At 35.5% G+C, this 17,599-nt stretch overlaps 1 protein-coding gene across 2 annotated transcripts in view; it reads left to right on the forward strand.

The window, feature by feature from the left end:
* erbin (erbb2 interacting protein) overlaps positions 1-17,599 on the forward strand; it is a 103,834-nt gene that overhangs the window by 49,548 nt on the left and 36,687 nt on the right. For both annotated transcript variants that reach the window (XM_052116045.1, XM_052116046.1), the window contains exons 3-8: positions 343-460; positions 5,329-5,407; positions 6,624-6,713; positions 7,448-7,504; positions 13,808-13,871; positions 14,113-14,187. In XM_052116045.1, the coding sequence (XP_051972005.1) occupies positions 343-460; positions 5,329-5,407; positions 6,624-6,713; positions 7,448-7,504; positions 13,808-13,871; positions 14,113-14,187 (483 nt within the window). The remainder of the gene's footprint in view (positions 1-342; positions 461-5,328; positions 5,408-6,623; positions 6,714-7,447; positions 7,505-13,807; positions 13,872-14,112; positions 14,188-17,599) is intronic.

A 17,599-nucleotide genomic window follows, 5' to 3' on the forward strand; every position in this document is an offset into this window, starting at 1 on the left:
ATAGCCCTTTTCTGACACTACACTCAAAGCGATTTACACATTGAACAGGGGACTCTCCTCAACCACCACCAGTGTGCAGCATCCACCTGGATGATGCGACAACAGCCATAATGTGCCAGTACGCTCACCACACACCAGCTATTGGTGGAGAGGAGAAAGTGAAGTGATGGAACCAATTAATGGATGCTAAAGCTATTTTTCATAAGAGCAGTTGTGGGTTCAATTTCTGATAAATCTACGAGTACACAAAAAATGGATGAGAGAGGAATCTTATAATTCAAGGTGGAACACAGTTTGAATGAATCTTTCACGGTCTCTTTTGTTATTTCCCTTTATTCACAGCAACTTTTCAACTGCCAGTTGCTCCACCGATTGAGCCTACCAGACAACGATCTTACGGTGCTACCGCCTGGCATCGCAAACCTCATCAACCTCAGGGAGCTGGACGTCAGCAAGAACAGTAAGCAAAATGACAAATTCATCTCCTCTTTATTTTTCCTCTTTAGAGTCCTGTCACGCTATCAGTCCACCCATAACACAACTGCAGGCCTACTGATAGATATACTCTCTAACCCCGTATCCATTGTAATTCAGTTCATCACTGCAAGATCGACCGTGTTGAAATTCAGTTTACAAGGCAGCACATGAAGCATTCACTCTAGGCTGTTTACTGTTGCATCCTGGAATATTAAAGGAATTACCCATAAATTCAACTAACATGTCAGACCAAACCTGTAACTTTTTCTTATGCGGAACACAAAAGGGAATATTTTCAAGAATGCTGCAATGCATGCAATAGCAAATGATAGTGACTCACTTTAAAACTCATAAAAAGCACCCAAATGTGTCATGAAAGTAGTTCATGCAACTCCTGCATCATAAGTCTTCTGAAATGATGTGATCATTTTGAATGATGAAAAGACTGAATTTACGCCATTATTCACTACCAAATAATTGATCAACTCATGTATACAGAACACAAATCAAATTTGGTGGCTCACTTAATTTTACATCAAACCTCATTGGGTCTTGGTTTAGTGAGGTTTGATGCTATTGACGTGTCACTGAACTTGATTTGGCTCTAGTCTGAACACATGAGTTTAATAGAGTTTTGTAGTCCATTTCAGAGCTTCAGTGGATAGGTGATTATGTTGAGTTTACTTAATTTGCATTAATGTGTACAACACAAAATATAGATTATATGGTGAAAGTAGAGTGATGAATAATAGAGTAACTGAGTTCCTTGAACTTTGGCTTATTAATCGATAAAATTCAAGCCCTTGCGCTTGAATAATTTAAACATGTTTTTTTGTTCAAAAGGATCTTATGTGGGCATTTAATTAGTTGTTATTAAACATGTAGAGAGATTTGAGCTATTTTTAGTATTAGTGATGTTGTGTGAAGTCACCTTTAGGGTGATAAATATTCTCTTTGCATACCTCATGTTATACCTCTGTTATTATTTTCTTTGAGACAATTACATTAAGTAGAAACAATAATATTAAAGTTAATTTGAAACGGCATGTTATTATTTGTTAAATCTTATTCATGTGGCATACATTTTAAGTAAATAAAATTGAATGAACTGATACATTTGTGTATCACAAACAAAGGTTTTCTAGTTATGCTGACATAAAATGACCATAAATTGAATTAACTTAAAAAGAATGATGCAGAAATGCTGTATATTTTAAATAAATCCAACACATCATTTATTTTACCGTGTATGTAGACAGTGAAGTGGTTCTCTTTGGTTTGGTTCAGAGCCATAGTCATTCTGCTGCATGTATATTTACATTGTCATTGTTTTGGAAAACTAAATACCTACTAACAGATTGCAGAAAAGCCTCTATAGACCTTAAACTGATAGCAGTCTGGTATTGATGTCATACTGAACAGTTTAATTCATTCTCAAATATGAGTGAAGGACCACATCACTATTTGTTTACACACATCACTATCTTTCCACTGATGTGTTGCAGAATCTGATAGTGTAATGACAAGCTCAGACTTGCAAAGGAAGCCTCATTTAACCCTTTTTTTTCTTTAATGCACCATCACTTTCTTCTAGGTATGGTGATGACAGTATACACAGAAATGTATTGGGGGGGGGGTTTGATTTTGAATGAAGAAAATTAACCTTTGCTTTTTTTCTTTTTCTTTTTGCATTGTGACAATGCCCAATCTCCCTCCACCCTTATTTAATAACAGTAAACAAAAAAAACTAATGCAATATTTTTTTCTCTCATTTAAATCACTTAAAAAAATAGTTTTACAAATGCTGTATATACTTTACAATTCAATTCATTTATTGAATAATATTAATAATATATTATTTATTTATTAATAATATAACATATCACAATTAAATAAATACAATTAAAATACCATTGTTTTGCATTATATTAATGAGAATGAGATAATTTTTTTGCATTTTGTTAATGAGAATCGGGGGAAAATGTGCTTAATTGTTATGAAAATGTTTTTACAATGCAAATCTATTTTTATAGTCCTGAAATGGGTTTCAGTTTCTTAAAGCAAAATACAATATCACATTTGTTGCTGTTGATTTTGGGCTAAGATATATGACCTAGACATGTACTTGAAAGACCTCGTTAGATTCACCCTAATATCACTTTGCTGAATATTCACAATACTAGATTTAACCAGATTTGAAACCTTTAATCAAATCAAATCAAAGCAGGTACAGGCATTACAATTCCCTAATCAACATTTTTGCCATTGCTTGGGATACATTTCACATCATAATGCATTCCCAATAAAGTCTAAACAGCCAGAGTTATTTAGTTGTATATGTTTTTAGATTATCTAAATCCACTGAGCATTGAAAGTGACTCATATGTGTCAGACCATAATTTCTGCTGCAATATAATTTTCCTCACTGAATAACCATAAAACAATACTTGCACCATATGCTGTTACCTTATGGCACAATCATGTAGCATGAGTAAAAAAAGACAAGAATCTAGTTACGAATAACAGCATATTACAAGTAGATATGATAAACTATGGCCTCTTTAAGCCAAGTTATATGTGACTAAACACAAAAGCAAAAATGTTTTTGCACCAAAACTATTAAAACACAATACTACATTTTATTTATTCTCTAAAATAAAATTAGATACCTGAACGAATTATTCTAAATCCCTAGAATAAAAAGCAAAACAAGTGGACATAATAAGTTAACAGTGAGAACCACAACAGCAATAATACTTATAATAAAAGTTGTGATACAACATCATCACAGTTCAATGATTCAGGCTTGGTGTGGAAGACACTTATCATTTATGGGTTCTTTGTGTGTTTCTGTTAAAATTGTAGGAACTGATTTGAAGCAGGCATAACCAAATTAACCTTTTTTAGATGATCAGTGCATCAATATTGTGTTTTTTGTGCCCTATAACCACCGCTGGTGCTGCCACAGTGGGGCATCTGCAGTTCTTTCAACTTTCATTGCTGTGTGTTTGTTTTAGCACAGTGTTTATCCCATCACTAAGTGTTCCCGTAAGTGTTATGACAAAACAAAGGTGATGTAAAATAAACTCTGGAACGCAATCATCCTGCAGCCGCTGCGCAGGGTCACCACGTGCGGATGTGCGCTCTGCTGTGAACACACAGATTCATCCAAGTGTGTGTGTGGACTTAGCTATACTTTGATGAAGGCATTTTTTCTGCAAATGAGCTAAATCTTGTGTTTTTTGTTTAATCTAAAAATCCAAAAAGTTTTCTTTTGGTATTGTTAGTCTATAGCAGGGGTACTCCGTTAAAGTTCCGAGAGGTCCAGTCTCTACATTTCCTTCACAGCAAAGATCCGGATAGTATGTAGATTACATGTGTCAGTAGTTATATGGCTAGGAAATTATGTATCTTTTTTTTTTTTTAATAGTTTTTATAACTTGCCAAGATGACAGCAATAGTACTTTGTGAAAAAAAAGACCTGATGAGGACATTGGGGGCCCAGAGACAGATAATGGGGTCTGCGAGAGCTACCAAAAGATTACAATATTTAATCAAGAATTCATCAGTCGAGGGCTCTTGGATGTGAAATATTAAATTATGAGATCATCAGTTTGTTATGAAGATGAATGACAGCAGTCCAGTTTTGTTGAAATATTTTTACATTCAGAATCTATACCTATGTTTAGGACATTGGAGGCATTTTGACAGATACAATACTGTGGGTTCAGGGGTGTCCCCTGAGAGAAAATATAAATTCCTGAATGAACCATTTGATATTTTCTTTAAAGTGAGAATCTACTAACAACAAACAAACAATTTACAAAGCAGTGAAGCATTTAATATCTGTTTGATTAATTAAGGATAAATAGGCTTTCCTTGCCATGATGACACCTCTGCTTAATTTTAACAAAATTAGACGAAAAATCTGTTTATTATGAAAGGCTCATAACATGCTGATGAATAAAAAGAAAGTTATAGTCTTAAGGTGGCATGTTAACTTGTCCTGGCACAAACCTGGCTTAGCTGAACCTGCTGAATCGCATATCAGACAGATGAAGATAACTTTACTTAATTTTTGTTTTCTGCAGTGTGTTTAAGTGAATGATGCCAGTGTCTATAGCGGTGTCTCCGCTACTGTTGTTAAAATAACCGCACCAGCAACTCGTACGTACAGTAAATTAGGCTTTATGTTGCACTTCATGTCTATAGCAGGGAGAGGGGCAACACGCGCGGAGCGGAAATAAAGTTAGTAGCGCTGAACATGCTTTATTTCCGCTATAGAGAGAAATATTTGTCTCTAGCGCTGATTCCCACTCTGCGGGTGAATAAACGTATGCTAATCACTTAGCCAGGTGTCAGATAACTAGCACAAAGCTTCAGAGCTCGGTACAGATTTAATTTTCCTTCGGTTCAGATCCGGACCGTAGTCCACCAATTGAGTACCCCTGGTCTATAGTTATTAACTAGCTTATATAAAAGCAATACATTTCGCTAGCTAAGTAAATGTGTGTGTGTGTGTGTGTTTGCATTTACGTTAGTACAGGCTCACCTGTGGTTACTCAGCTCACAGTTATAATTTGCATGTGAATGCGTTGGAGGGAGGAAATCTTAACATAACTCTGTCACACTCCAGCTCTTGCGGTTTGGAGGACAGGAAATATGCAGTCTAATGCTGCATGAGCTTGTGTTGTTTCTAAAAATGTTTAGGTGCCATTTCTCTTCGGTGGGCAATTTTGAAAAAGACCTCAAGAGTGTTGACGTAGCTTATATCCTTTGACATAGCCAATAAAAGGACAGCAAACTTAAAACCAAAAATTATTGAAATAATTGCTCTGTCTGACATTTCAGGCATCCAGGAGTTTCCTGAAAATATCAAGAACTGTAAAGTCCTGGCCATTGTAGAAGCAAGCGTGAACCCCATATCCAAGTAAGTACACAAGATTAACGAGATTAGAGCCTAACAAAGGTCAAGTCAGCTAGGTAGGCCTGGGTAGCATTCTAGGTAGCTCTGTCTTTTAGAGCACACGCACAATGCCAAGGCCAGTTGTTGTCCGATTAAGGTGTAGACGTCTTGGGTGAAGCAGTCTACGATCACATTGTCTATTGGCACTTTTCCACTGCACGTTACGGTTTGACTCACCTCAACTCTACTCGCTTTAATTTTCTGAGCTTGCATTTCAACTGCAGTTTATTGTCTCCTCAGCGTGGGTGGGATTATAGGCTGATCGTCATAGTTGCACCGCCTCTACTGCTGTGACATCATCTTATACAAGACACAAACTGACAAAAACAATAACACAACCGCTAGCTGTTAGCTACTAGCTCGTGCTGCATAAAGCAGTTGTTGCATGGTGATTTTACACAAGTGTAACAGCTAAATTGGCCTGGTTGTTTTAGAAGCAAGCTTCCAGTAGCAGGTCAACTAATATAGTGAAGCTTTCAAGCAGAGTATAGAGTTAACTTAACAAAACGTACCATCCCCCATCGTGACTGAGTCCAGGGCACTGTCCCTCCCATTGCTCGCCTGTTTAGATAGCGTTCATTTGGTCAAACCACTTCCACTTTTCCTTGATGTTTCTGTAGTCACTTAAGTTTTTTTTTATATATATATATATATATATATATAATACTTTTTCCTGCACTGTTGATAGGTCTTGTAGTATTGATAGGTCTCGTTTATTGACCACGGCGAGGTTTTGCGCACAGCCATTTGTTTTTTCACAATTCGAAAGTCGCGTGAACAAACAAAACTGATATCGCTGTTACTAACTTTAAAACTAGCGGGTTAATGTCACGTATCGGAAATCCAGTGACTCTGGTAGTGACGATTCTCCCTGACCAATCAGTGATATGCAGGATTTTTATGTCATATTTAGTATCGGCTCGCTTGGAACCTCGACCGAGGTGGTACTATAAAAGTATCAGTTACCAGGTACTATCCTCAGTGGAAAACCCCCAAAAAGTGAGTAAAGTCGAGTTGTACTGTGCAGTGGAAAAGCCCCATATGTCTGCAAGTCAGACTTCACAAAAGTCTAACTAAAGTGTTTAAATGAAAAAAAAAAAAAAGTATTATCAACTGAAATCGAACAAGTGCATGTAAGCACACTGAATGATGTAATGGATCAGCTCACCTTTCTCCACAGGCTTCCAGAAGGTTTCACGCAGCTCCTCAGTCTGACCCAGCTCTACCTGAATGATGCCTTCCTCGAGTTCCTACCAGCCAGCTTCGGCAGGTCAGACCCACACACACACACACACGCCTGGGCTCGTGCACACACACCGATAAAACCCCGTCCTAGTGAGAACAAGATAATCCAAACTCAGATTTCAGTTTTCATTTTATTTCGATAAAAGATTGAGTGAATTGTACTACAGAAACATGTATCGGACAGCAAACTTTTCTCCCAAAGTTTGGAAAAGTTTTCTGTTTTTCCAAACACAAGTTAAACAGGTTTAACTTGCTTCCATCAAGCTTACTGAAAAAATTTATGCAAGCTGTGAACCCATGAAACCATCTGAAATGAAATGTTTTCTGACATTCCTGGAGCTCATGTTATGAACGCATTCCCTTGAAAATGCATGCAATTTCTGTGAAAGGATGTGCTGCAAAATATTTGGCATGCATAATCCCACAGAGCTTCAAGTAAATTTTCATTGGGAGGTGTCGTGTTTAACTTGGGTCCTCAGAACACTACAGGACACATGCTGAATTTGCATACTACGACTACACACTAACTTGTGTACACCTACAACTTTGCTGGTGTTGGGACTTCTTGATTATGTAGTAAGATAATACGCAGGTCACATTCTTCCATACTGCTGTACTACCACATTATATAATTGTGGTAGTGTGTATTTGTATTGAAAAAAATAAATAAGAAATCAGAAATATGCCATTCAGGCACCTTTTAAATCCTTTTTTAAATTCATGGACATTTACTTGACTCTCACTCTTTCTGATCCATAGACTAACCAAACTGCAGATCCTGGAGCTGAGGGAGAACCAGTTAAAGATGTTGCCAAAGTAAGTGCTGCACTGGGATCGGTTTGAATTATTAAAAATATTACAATGGTGCTCCGTACTGCTGCAGCTCTTCCATTAACTGCATTATAACTCTGTGGCATTATATTGTTTAGCCTTACATTAGAGGCACCCAAGTGACATGCTGTGACAGGTTTTATAATTGTTTCTGGCTCTGGAGCCAATATTGCATCATATGAGTTCCCGATTGTTTGCTTTTGTGTGTGAGAGAGGAGTTGGGCATTGGCACGATCTCTGTAGAACCCACTCTTCAGTTCTTCATCAGACCAGTCAATCAAATCACAGCCCTCGTGTGTTTGATGTAAAGATTCTACATTAACTTTGTTTGGGGTGAGATAGCCAGGACTAGAGTAGCTCAATACAGCAATACAATATTCCTTTAAAGCAGCACTACAGAATTAGCGACATCTGTGGTTGAAACATGAAACTGCAAGTAACTTGCAGTGGAACACTTGTTGTGATTCAGCACTGTTCTTCTGCGCTAATGAATATCTGGTTTTGAGGTTACCTGCTAGACTTTGCCGGTGGACAAAGATTTTCACCAGCAGAGCCGGAGACATAACGTGTTATTTTCTCATTGATATTATGTTATTCGATTAAAGCTTTATAACCGAGATATTACTTGCTTTGAGGAAGATACCGTAAACGATACTATTCTTTCAATATTTAAATATGATTATCTTATAATTAAATGTTTTGTCCATTATACATTAATGTTTGTATTGTACTACACATATCTCCTGTTGCATTTGTGGCATAATGTTAATTACCACACACAAAGATTTATCCCTCCTTTTCTTTTAAAAAATATTTTATATTCTTTAAACTAGGGTGTACTTCGGTACGAAGTGGATACTATGTGTGAAGCTGCTTATATGCTGAAAACACACGGATCAAAACACTACGTTTAATGATCATCATGTGCTGTGCTTGTTGAAGTAGATGACAGAATAGAGCACACATTTATTGTAAACAGTGGAGCACCTGCAGACTATATGTTTATGTAATTACATTGCAGCATTTTGCACTGTAACAATCGCACTGGGCCATATAACCAAAATCTTAATCGGAGTTCTAAAACTACCAACAAAAAGAAAGCCTGTCAAAATAAATGCTTGCCAGCAGAATTGAAGAACATCAGAACAGAAATATGTATCTAAGTTTATTTACGCTTTTAATATGTTACCATGTTATATTTCTTTTTCTTTTTTTAAGCTAATTAATAGATGTTTAACAAAGTTTATATGGAACAACAAGACTCCGCAAATTAAGTTGTCCACTTTAACAAAATTAGATCTAAAAGGGGGCTTAGGACTTCCAAATTTTCAGTGGTATTACTGGGCCTGCCAAATTAGAAATATCATAGGCTGGAAGCTGGAAAATAGTTCCCTGTGGGTAACTTTGGAATCATTAGTATGCTATCCATTGGAGATTACATCAACACTTTATGTTAATAACTTGAAGTTTCTGATGAGTGTAGAGGGGCTGCCCCCCTTACAAGCCACACTGAAAGCTTGGCAGGATTGTAATAGGTATTTGAGGTCATATAAGTAAAAACTCTCCTGTTGCATTTAACCCTGACTTTTTAGCACTTTTCCAAACTGATTTTCGAAACTGGTCACTTCATGGGCTGAAAACGTTTGCGCATATGTTTGATGAAGACTCTAAGTCTGTTAAATCGTTTACTGCTATTTGTGTTGAATATCAAATTCCTAGAACAGATTTTTTTAAATATCTGCAGGTTCGTCACATTATTACATCTCTACATAAAAAGGGACAACTTAGATTATATCCTACAGAGTTGGAAAAATTTATTATTTCTGCTACTTCGGTTAAGGGGAAGATTTCTCATTTGTATAAAATTCTGTTAGAAAGCTCCCCAAATTCTTTTTCTTCTCTGAGAACAAATTGGGAATTAGAGCTTAAAAGGAAGTTCAGCGAAAAAGAATGGTTAACTTTGTGTATTAATTTGACCTTACCTTTGAGTGTGAACATTAAAGTTAAAGAAACTAATTATACATTTCTGTATAAATACTATATAACTCCAGTGAAGCTTAATAAATTTAATGACACAAACTCTCCTATGTGTAGAAAATGTGGAATTGAATTAGGAACATTCATGCATTTATTTTGGTATTGTAAAGCTATTTTTTCTTTTTGGGAGAAGATTCATAATTCAAGATATGTGTAATTGTACTTTTGAGCTATGCCCTGTGTTATATTTATTGAATTATGATATTGAAAATAAGTTTCCCTTTACAAAAAAATGTGTGTTTACAATGTTTTCTTATTTTGCAAAAAAATGCATACTTACTGCATGGATTTCCCAGTCAGGACCCACACTGGGTCAATGGCTGGATCAGATAATAGATTTGTTGCCCATTGAAGAAATTACAAGTAAACAGCATTCAAGACTGCAAGAGTTCCAAACCACATGGTCCCTAGTATTAAATTATATAGAGACTATACAATTATCAACTTAAATGGAATAATGGATTAGAAATAATCCTATGATAAAGGGAGTGACTAAAGGCACGCAATATAGACTGTGTAGATTCCCTTTTTTTTTTGTTGTTGTTGTTGCGTGTCTTGTCGATATACTTAGTGGTGTTCTTCTTGGTGTTTTCTGTGATTGTGTTATGTGTAATGTGTTAAATTGTGAATTAAAAAAAAAAGAACAGAAATATGTATAGTACAATGCAGTATTTACTGTAGTAATAATAATATTTAAGCAGTATTTCTCAAGCAAGAGTTCTGTTTTTATCAATATTTTCATGTATAATGTGCTCTGTTGTGCAGCACATTATTTAACATAAACGAGACCAATCTTGTGTTTTGGATTATGCTGTGAAGATTTTTTACTGACACTTTTCATTTGAAAAACATTTAAATGCAATGATATTTTGAAAAACAAATCAAACTTTTTCCATTTGATTAAAGTATTAGTAATTTATTTGATTACACACTATTTTGATGATGAAAACTGATTAAACTTTCAAACTGTGAACGGCAAATTTGGGGAAAGAATGGAATTTAGGGGGAAAAAACGTATTTCATTGGGTCATACAAAATACATTTGAAGTAGTATTTACTCCAGAAACTCCAAAAGAAAACATGCAGTTGCTTTAATTTATGATTTACATTGATCCATTTAACTTTAACTTTTTTGGTATTGAAATTGTGATCAAGAATCGTGAAATTTTACTGGTATCAGCACAGACTACTGAAATTTTGGAATCGTGACAACCCTGCTTTATACGTAGATTTTGTGGCATATTTTTTTTTACATAATTCACTTCCTAACCAAGTCTGATTTTTCAAGCCCAAACCATCTTCACATCTTTTTTTCATCTTTCATTGTGTGGTGGGTTTTTACATCAATACAACAAGACACAACATTTCTTTACACTCTTTCAATGACAAACGTGTTCAGATTTGCATACTGTCCTCATGAAAAACATATTGGCTAATGTCAAATGCCTCATACTGTAAATGCTAATGCTTCATGCATCGTGAACCTACTTCACTTGTGTTGTTACTATGACAACCCGTGTGTACGTGCTAGCAAAAGCAGTCTGAACAGAAAGAAATTAGATCTGGCCACATATAACTGCCAGTTTTAACAGTTATTCTTAGAAATCAGATCTATGGAAAATGTGTGTTTCCTCTGCCTAAACAATGTATAAGAGCGATGACAAACCAAAAATTTGTGATAAAGATAACTACAATAAATAGTGGTATTTGATAAGACAGTATCACATGTACTACAGCTCATACTACTAACCCAAGCAAGGCCTCTGTTCTGGATCGCAAGTGTACCAGCAAGAGACGTAAATGCCCTAATCATAGACAGGAAGACGGATGTCCCTCATGAATCGTGACTCATTTATCAGTGTTTACTGTCATTTCAGTCATTCTTTTGTAGCTTCAGCAGCCTCTAAGTTGTTCATTGTGTGGTCTGATCTTATGATGTGCGTGTCAGTAATACTAATGAGCTGTGGATTGCTCAGCACTCTGAGAGTCAGTCCGTTGGTTCCCGATGAATGAACCCCTCATACAAGTGTTGGGGAGTAACTAACTAAAGGCCAAAGTATTGTTCTGTTTTCCAGAAAATTTTATGTAACTAACCAGAGAAATAATAATAAAATAATAAAAAAAAGATCAAGTTAGTCTAATGTTCATTTTAAAATAACATTTTTATTAAATTCAAGGTGCCACTAATAATTTTGGCTTTCAATTCCTGTTTTTGCAGTTGGTTTCTAGATTAGATAAGTCTGAAAGCTCATGTTGAACTGTGTCCCCATTATCTGTGGTTTAGACCCCATGCTAAAGCAAATCTACCGGAGTAGTTAATGTTAGTTCATGGTTGGACACAGATATTGAGAGCATTGTGTTCGCAAGCTGCTTTTGTAACAGGATGGTGTGGCTATAGAAAGTGTAAAGATTGAAAAGATGCATAGAAGGAAATAGAGAAAAAGAAATAAATCCTGTTAACACTACATCCAATTCAACGAAATGGCCGTTTAATATAGGGTTTGTTTTTGGAGTTTGTTTAGTGTTTGTTTGCTTTGAGGCATTTACTGTAAATTATAATTTATTATTAGTTACACATTTAAAATTCGGGGAATGGTTTGTATGTGCGAGGAACGGCAGCCGGTTGAGTTTCTGGTGCCCCCCTAGGGTAAGATGAGGCTCCCGTAGGAGTAGGTGCACTATGCACACTGTGTAATATGCGTATAGGGAGTGGCACTACCGGTCAGTAATACTACACTGAAGATGAATAATACCTAGAAATTGAGATTGTATTCATACATTGTTGGATCTGTGTAATTTTGTACATCTTATTGAACATTCTGTTTTTCAATAAAAAAAAAATCCACTGTGGACTTTTCAGACAGCCCCTTACCTACGTATGATACATTTTCATCTTCTAGCAGTTAAATTAATGATCTGAAACCATTTAGCCATGACTGCATCTGACCAGCTTACAGGACAAATCGCAGGACAAATCTCTGTAGAACCCACTCCTCAGTTCTTCATCAGACCAGCCAATCAAAACACACAGCCCTCGTGTGTTTGATGTAAAGATTCTACATGAACTATGTTTGTGATGAGATACAGCAATGCAATTCCTTTAAAGCTGCACTACAGAATTAGTGACATCTGTGGTTGAAACATGAAACTACTGGACACATCATTTCGTATTTAAACATGGGAAGATCCCATACTTTACGGGGTGGGTGGCAACCCCACCTGGAGGTCAAATACATTCTCATGTGCAAAGTGTGGATGTGGAAAATTTTATTTTATTGGGAGAAATTGTAAACCGGTAGTACGTCAGGAGGAGGGGTGGAAAAATGGGAGAAACCCAGTAAAATCAGGATTGTTGGTAGGTATGAAAATGTCAAGTCTTTCTCTTTCAGGAAAATGTACCAAGAATATGGATGACTCATGGTGCACTGAGGGGCGTTTAAATTTGTGTCCATAAAAATTAATTAATAAATGTCAATAAAAAAAATTGGTAGAGCTATCTACAAAGAGTCTGAACAGGTGAATTTGAAAACCGAAAAGAAAAATCATCGAAAAATAGACAATAGAAAAAAAAAAACCTTTAAATTCACCCCTTAATTTCCTGTCCTCTAAATAATATTTCCTATAAATATGTGTTGAAAGGATAACATGACAAAATGACTAAATAAAAAAATAAAGTATGTTTCAGAACAGCACAACCAGCCAATTTTTGCAGATTAATTAATATAAAATAGTAGGGAATGAATTTTAAATGTGTTTTGATTTGCAAATATGAGAACGGATTTATATTCTGAGTTCCGTTAGAGAGAAACTTTTTATTTTTTATTTCTTTATTTCTTTGTAGTTGTTTGAGAGAATTCAGAGTATTCTCTAAATCTCCCAAGCTTGGTCTTTAGTTGTGAATATGACATTGGGCAATATATTTGGGTGTTATTTTAATGCTTTGGTTTTATGTGAAGCTGGGGTTTGAAGTCTAACAGTGTTTTAAAACAGCCAATGAAAAGTGGATTAGCAATAGCTACCCGTTCAATACATGTCTTTGACTCCCGTTTACTTGCCTCTGGGGTGACATTGCATGAACTCTCTGAAAAGAAAAGTCTTAAGCTGTGGTTGATGTGCTTCTACAAGTTGTCCGTCTGCCATTCAGTCAGTTCCATAAAACCCATGATCACCCACGTATATGTCTTATATCTTATATGTGCTTAATCCATTGTTAATAGTTTTTGTAATGTGTTTGTGTGTGTTTGTTTGCAGGAGCATGCATAAGCTCACGCAGCTGGAGCGCTTGGATCTGGGGAGTAATGAGTTCACTGAAGTGGTGAGTAGATCATGCCTCTCTTTCAGGGGTTGCATGCATTACAGCAGCTTTTTCCTGCACTGCGTTTACCTTCTAGATTTCAATGCAGCCAGGTGTCAGATTTAAAGACAGTGAATACAGTTGCGCTCATTGAAGCATTCTCTGTTAGATTGTGCCTAATATGCATCTGTCTACTCTAATGTTATTCATTGAAACCAGTGGTAGAGAATTTGAGATTGAAATTTTCCATTTTCCTTTCTAGCCTGAAGTACTGGAGCAGCTTACAGGAATTAGAGAGCTGTGGATGGATGGAAATAAGCTGACGTTTTTTCCAGGGGTGAGTTTTCTTTTCTTTCTTTTTTCAGAAAGGCAAAACTGCACCGAAACAATTCAAATGCTGCTTCCGTTTTTAAATATAAACTAATTGGGGCTAATTCATGAAACCTGAGCAGAGCACATTTCTGTGTAAATCAATTGTAAAGCATTATTGCATACACTTTTTCATATCTGCCACATGAGCGTATCGTAGAATGCTAAACAGAAGAAATTTGATTACAATCACTTATTACTTTGTAATCAGATTACACCCAACAGCCAACACTGATGAAATGGCTTTAATGACGTGGCGACTCATAATTAATCACTTGCTCAGTCTATTCTAATCCTGATTTCCCTGCATGAAAAAAGACGCTGAAACCATGACAACGAGCCTTGATCAATACAGAACGGTACGGTTCAGAAACGGTAACCCCTTGGACCTATCGTTGAAAGGGGCTAATGTTTAGCATGGAATGATGGAACAGAGCAACTTGTGGTAGTTGTCGTGTTCATACTTTTAACAAATTTCTTTGTTCATAAATCCATTCTAATACATTCTTATGCATTTCTCCTATATTACGTATTTGTTGCATCAGCATTTTGCACGAAATGCCATTTCTGTGTAAATTGTTTGTGAAACCATTCATGCATAGAAATCTTAATAGAACAAAGGTCTTTAAATTGTTTGTAAAACCATTCATACATAAATTGTTGCATTAATGTTTAGAGTAAACCCTAACCCTCAAATAATTGGCCACATTCACCTCCATTGTAAGTGCCCCACTGCAACCTTGATTTTTCTTTTTTTAAAGAAAAGGAGGAACGAGTCAATTTATTTTTGTAGTAAACAACATTATGCCACAAATGCTGTCGACTTAGCTTAACTTGTATTGAACCCGGAATGTTCCTTCAACAATACATTTCTCTGGAAATTGCTCAAGCCATTCTTGTGCAAATTGTTACATTAATGGTTTGCATTGAAAGCTTAACAGAACTAATTTCTGTTCAAATTGTTTGTAAAGCTCTTCTTGCTTAATATGAATCGAACAAAAATACTCGAAGAAATTGTCACATTGATGTTTAGCGTGGCATTTGTGCGATAATTGACATGTTTTAAAAACAAGACATTGTTCATAACTTAAACTCATATTTCATAAATGAGGACCACTACATAGCTACTACATCAAAAAAATGTAGGAGTTAAGACAGCTAGAAAGACGTTTTAAACTTGACTCCTGGTGAAAATCAAGTATCTACATTCCTTAAGGAACGTGGTGTTCTCTTCCAGCCGCCAGCTTCTTTTAAATAGGTCGTAATTAACGCATTAGCTTGCCGCTGAGAGCAAACTGTCAGTAATTGCGAGCCTTGCCGGTTGGATTCGGATTTTTCAGTTCATTCTCTTAAACAAAGCTGCAAACAATCTGCTACAATGACCTCTAAACAGACTGGATATCAGGGCGGCACTGTGACCTCCCCTTCCTGACCGGAGAGACCGGCTTACTCTGTCCACTGTGTGTCCTTGAGCAAGGCTGAACGGCCATGTGTTTCTCAGTTTGCAGAATTCAATTTCTCTTTTGTTATTAAAGCATTTGATTAAGCTTCTTATGGTGTACCCACGAGAGCAGCTCATGCTTGTGGTGATTAATGGGCTGTAGGGTTTGTCACAAAGACAAATAAAGGCTGACTGATTGCAGTTTTGGCAGATAGCTTCTAATTGATCGTCACTCCAGTGCATCCAAAGATCAAGATCACCCTGTTCTGTGGCATGCTCCATTCATACTCTTGTGGCTCGTTTAAAGTCAACATGAAATCAAAATGTACACTTCAATTTCTTAATACATGTTTCCGTTCTTATTGTGCTCAATTATCTCTTAAACAGCTTTCCTTTTTCACACAGGCAGAAAAAAATCGGATTTAAAAAAAAAAAAATCGGTCAGATCAAATGTTTAATTTGTTGTGCACGATGGGTTGTTTTGCCAGGTATTGCGATGAGAAGACATGTACTGCATTCCAAACTTTATATACAATGCCTTCACAGGACATTTCCTAGGGAAAAACCATAATAATGGCCACACTGTAGGATCGTTACAAGATAATTTTCTGTAAAACACTGCTTAAAAAGTGATGTCCCGTTTGGATAAAATACAGGTTATCTGGCTAAAACAGGACTGTTTTAGCCAGAGCTTATGTAGCAGATGCAGGTTAGAATCTGGGATGTGTTATGTCCCGATCCTGTTGATCTTCTCGCTAACATTTCCTGTTATTTTTTCCAATAAAAAAAAAAGGCAAAAAGCATAAAATGATAATAAAAACATTAAGGTATAAGCAGCAAGATAATGGTAACTATTTGTTTACTATTATACTATGGGTCAGTGACGTGACAGTAAGCTTTTTGTCCAGATCTATTGTTATTTTAAAAAAATTTAAAAAATGCAATTCAAACAAAACAATTACTTGAAAGTGGTGAAATTCTTAATTTTCTCTTTTCAATTCTTAAAAAAAAAAATATTGGCATAAGTGAATAAACAATTGACAAATGAATAAAACAAATGGAGAGGACACCTGCAGTCCCTCATGACTGTGTGTAATGTTTTTATGTAGAGACACATTTTGTTCATGTCAAATGGAGAAACTCTTATGAAAACATTTAGATATTTGTGACTCTAAAATGTATGATATTTGAACAAATATATAATTCAACTTGAATAATGAGTTAAATAACTTTTTAAAATGAATGATTGTGTGCACTCATTGAATACTTATGTATTCAAAGTGCAAGGAATTTTTTTAATTTACATTTTTAAAGTCATATAATAATATCTTTTTTTATATTTTACTTTTTGTAAATTATTTTAAAACCAACTGACAATTTTTACAGACTTGACACCTGTTTTAAATAGGGATGAGCATTATCGAGTAACTGTAGTCGAGTACTCTAGCCCACAAAAACATTAGTAATCGATTATTCGTAAATTAAAATGTAAGTTAAAAATATCATGTGTGCAACATTTATATTTAGTTTTATTCACAGATGTTACTAAGAGCAGTTTAATAATTAGCTAACTTCAAATTTAATTAGAAATGTAACAAATTTAATGAATTTAATTTTGGGGACAAAATGAAAAGAGCAATATGCATTAATAAAAAATGAAAAATAATCATAGTAAAAAAAACGGTTTACATAGAAAGCAATGCTAACGGCATTAAGGTAATGCACATTTACTGGATAAAAAATCCACATAATGGCTATCACATTTTTATAATTTGTGAAACATTTTTCATTTCACAAAATCAATTTGTGATATTTAATAGTGTTTTTAATAATTGAGTAGCTGGTGCCAAAAGAGTACTAGATTAATCGATTACTATTGTACATCCCTAGTTTTAAACTAGATTTTAGAAAGATTTCTCATTGTTTTCATTTTGGGCAC

The sequence above is a fragment of the Xyrauchen texanus genome, chromosome 43, assembly GCF_025860055.1.
Source record: "Xyrauchen texanus isolate HMW12.3.18 chromosome 43, RBS_HiC_50CHRs, whole genome shotgun sequence".
NCBI classification, from domain to species: domain Eukaryota; kingdom Metazoa; phylum Chordata; class Actinopteri; order Cypriniformes; family Catostomidae; genus Xyrauchen; species Xyrauchen texanus.